This window comes from Mastomys coucha, unplaced genomic scaffold (assembly GCF_008632895.1).
Source record: "Mastomys coucha isolate ucsf_1 unplaced genomic scaffold, UCSF_Mcou_1 pScaffold5, whole genome shotgun sequence".
Lineage (NCBI taxonomy): Eukaryota > Metazoa > Chordata > Mammalia > Rodentia > Muridae > Mastomys > Mastomys coucha.
The window spans coordinates 84809935-84811407 of NW_022196911.1; the positions used below are offsets into that span (position 1 = coordinate 84809935).

Sequence of the window (1473 nt, forward strand, 5' to 3'; positions counted from 1 at the left end):
AAAAATAAATAAATAAAGTGAGAGTTAATCCTAGTACTTGGGAAGTGGAGGCAGGCAGATTTCAAGAGTCTATGGAGAGAGTTCCAGGACAAACAAGGCTACACAGAGAAAACCTGTCTGGAAAAAAAAAAGGAAGGAAGGAAGAAAAAGAAAAAAGGAAAAAAAAAGTGTCAAATTGCAAGTCATTCCACAAAACAAATTTGCTTTTGCCCAAAACCAGGCCAGTGAGGTCAGCTGATATTTTGTCTCTTCCAAATCAGCAGAGGTGGTAGGCTTTGTTTCAAAGCGAGGACTTGTAGGGGGTCTCTTTGGCCTCCAATCTCAGCTCAATCAAATGACCCTATAACGTCACTAGGCAGCCAACCAACGGAGAAAGAGGAGGTGGCCTTTAGACCGTGAAGTCTCTCTCATCAGCAATTTCCTGAAACCATACGTTTCTGTACAACCACGTCTATCTTCACGAAGAGGAATCACCCAGCATCAGAAATGGGCAGAAAGAGGCACTTTGAATTAAGACATATATAAAAAAGCAATATAAATTTCTCAAGGGAAGAAGCGGGGGTGGGGGGGATGGGGTGGAGAAACGTGTTTACGCATCAACAAATTCGAGAAGGAGGCACCCGCCGTTGGTGCGTCTTTCTCGGGAACCTACCCGCGCTGAAGCCCACTAAGAACGATAGGAGCGCCAGCCACAGTCGGAGGAGACAGATCAGCCGCAACAACTCCATGATGAAAACCCCGCTGCAGCATCAGCAACAGGCAGGAGCCAGAAGCCATCGCGTGACGGCCTGGGCGGGGCGCGGGCGGAGTCTGGGGCGGGGCCTAAGTGAGTCCTGCTGGCTCAGACTGTTCCACGCTCCCTCTGCCGGTGGGACCCACCCAGGACCTCTTACGAGGGCTCTCGAGGGAGGTGCTACGGAAAGGAAGCAGTTAATGTGTCATTTGACTTTAGTTACACCGAGTAGGGGAGGATTGAAAAACAACAACTGGATAATCATCATCCTCTAGGCCCGGCCGGTGTTTGTCTTCTCCGGCAAAAGGCTTATGTTTTATTTTGTAAGACTTGTTTTTATTATTTCATATGTATATGTATGTGTGTGTGTGTGTGTGTGTGTGTGTGTGTGTGTGTGTGTGTGTGAATGCGTTTGCCACATGTGTGCACTTATGCAGAAAGAGTGGGTTCCTCTGGAGCTAGGGTTACAGGGCTTTGTGAGTGCCCAGTGCAGATGCGGGGAACTGAACTTGGGTCCCCTGGAAAAGCAATGAATGCTCTTAAATTACTGAGCCATCTCAATTGTCTCAGGCCTAGAATTTTTTAAAATGCATCTAGGAAGATTAAGTCAGATTAAAGTACGAATCAGCAGGCCTTGAAGAGTAGATTCCGGCAGGGCAGAGGTGGCACACTCCTTTAATCCCAGCACTTGGGAGGCCGAGGCAGGCGGATTTCTGAGTTCGAGGCCAGCCTGGTCTACA

The 1473-nt window shown here is 48.3% G+C and overlaps 1 protein-coding gene across 1 annotated transcript in view; it reads right to left on the minus strand.

The window, feature by feature from the left end:
- Scpep1 (serine carboxypeptidase 1) overlaps positions 1–805 on the minus strand; it is a 34275-nt gene extending 33470 nt beyond the window's left edge. The window contains exon 1 of the mRNA XM_031352390.1: positions 653–805. Within this exon, the coding sequence (XP_031208250.1) occupies positions 653–728 (76 nt within the window). The 5' untranslated portion in view covers positions 729–805. The remainder of the gene's footprint in view (positions 1–652) is intronic.
- Between the last annotated feature and the right edge of the window lie 668 nt (positions 806–1473).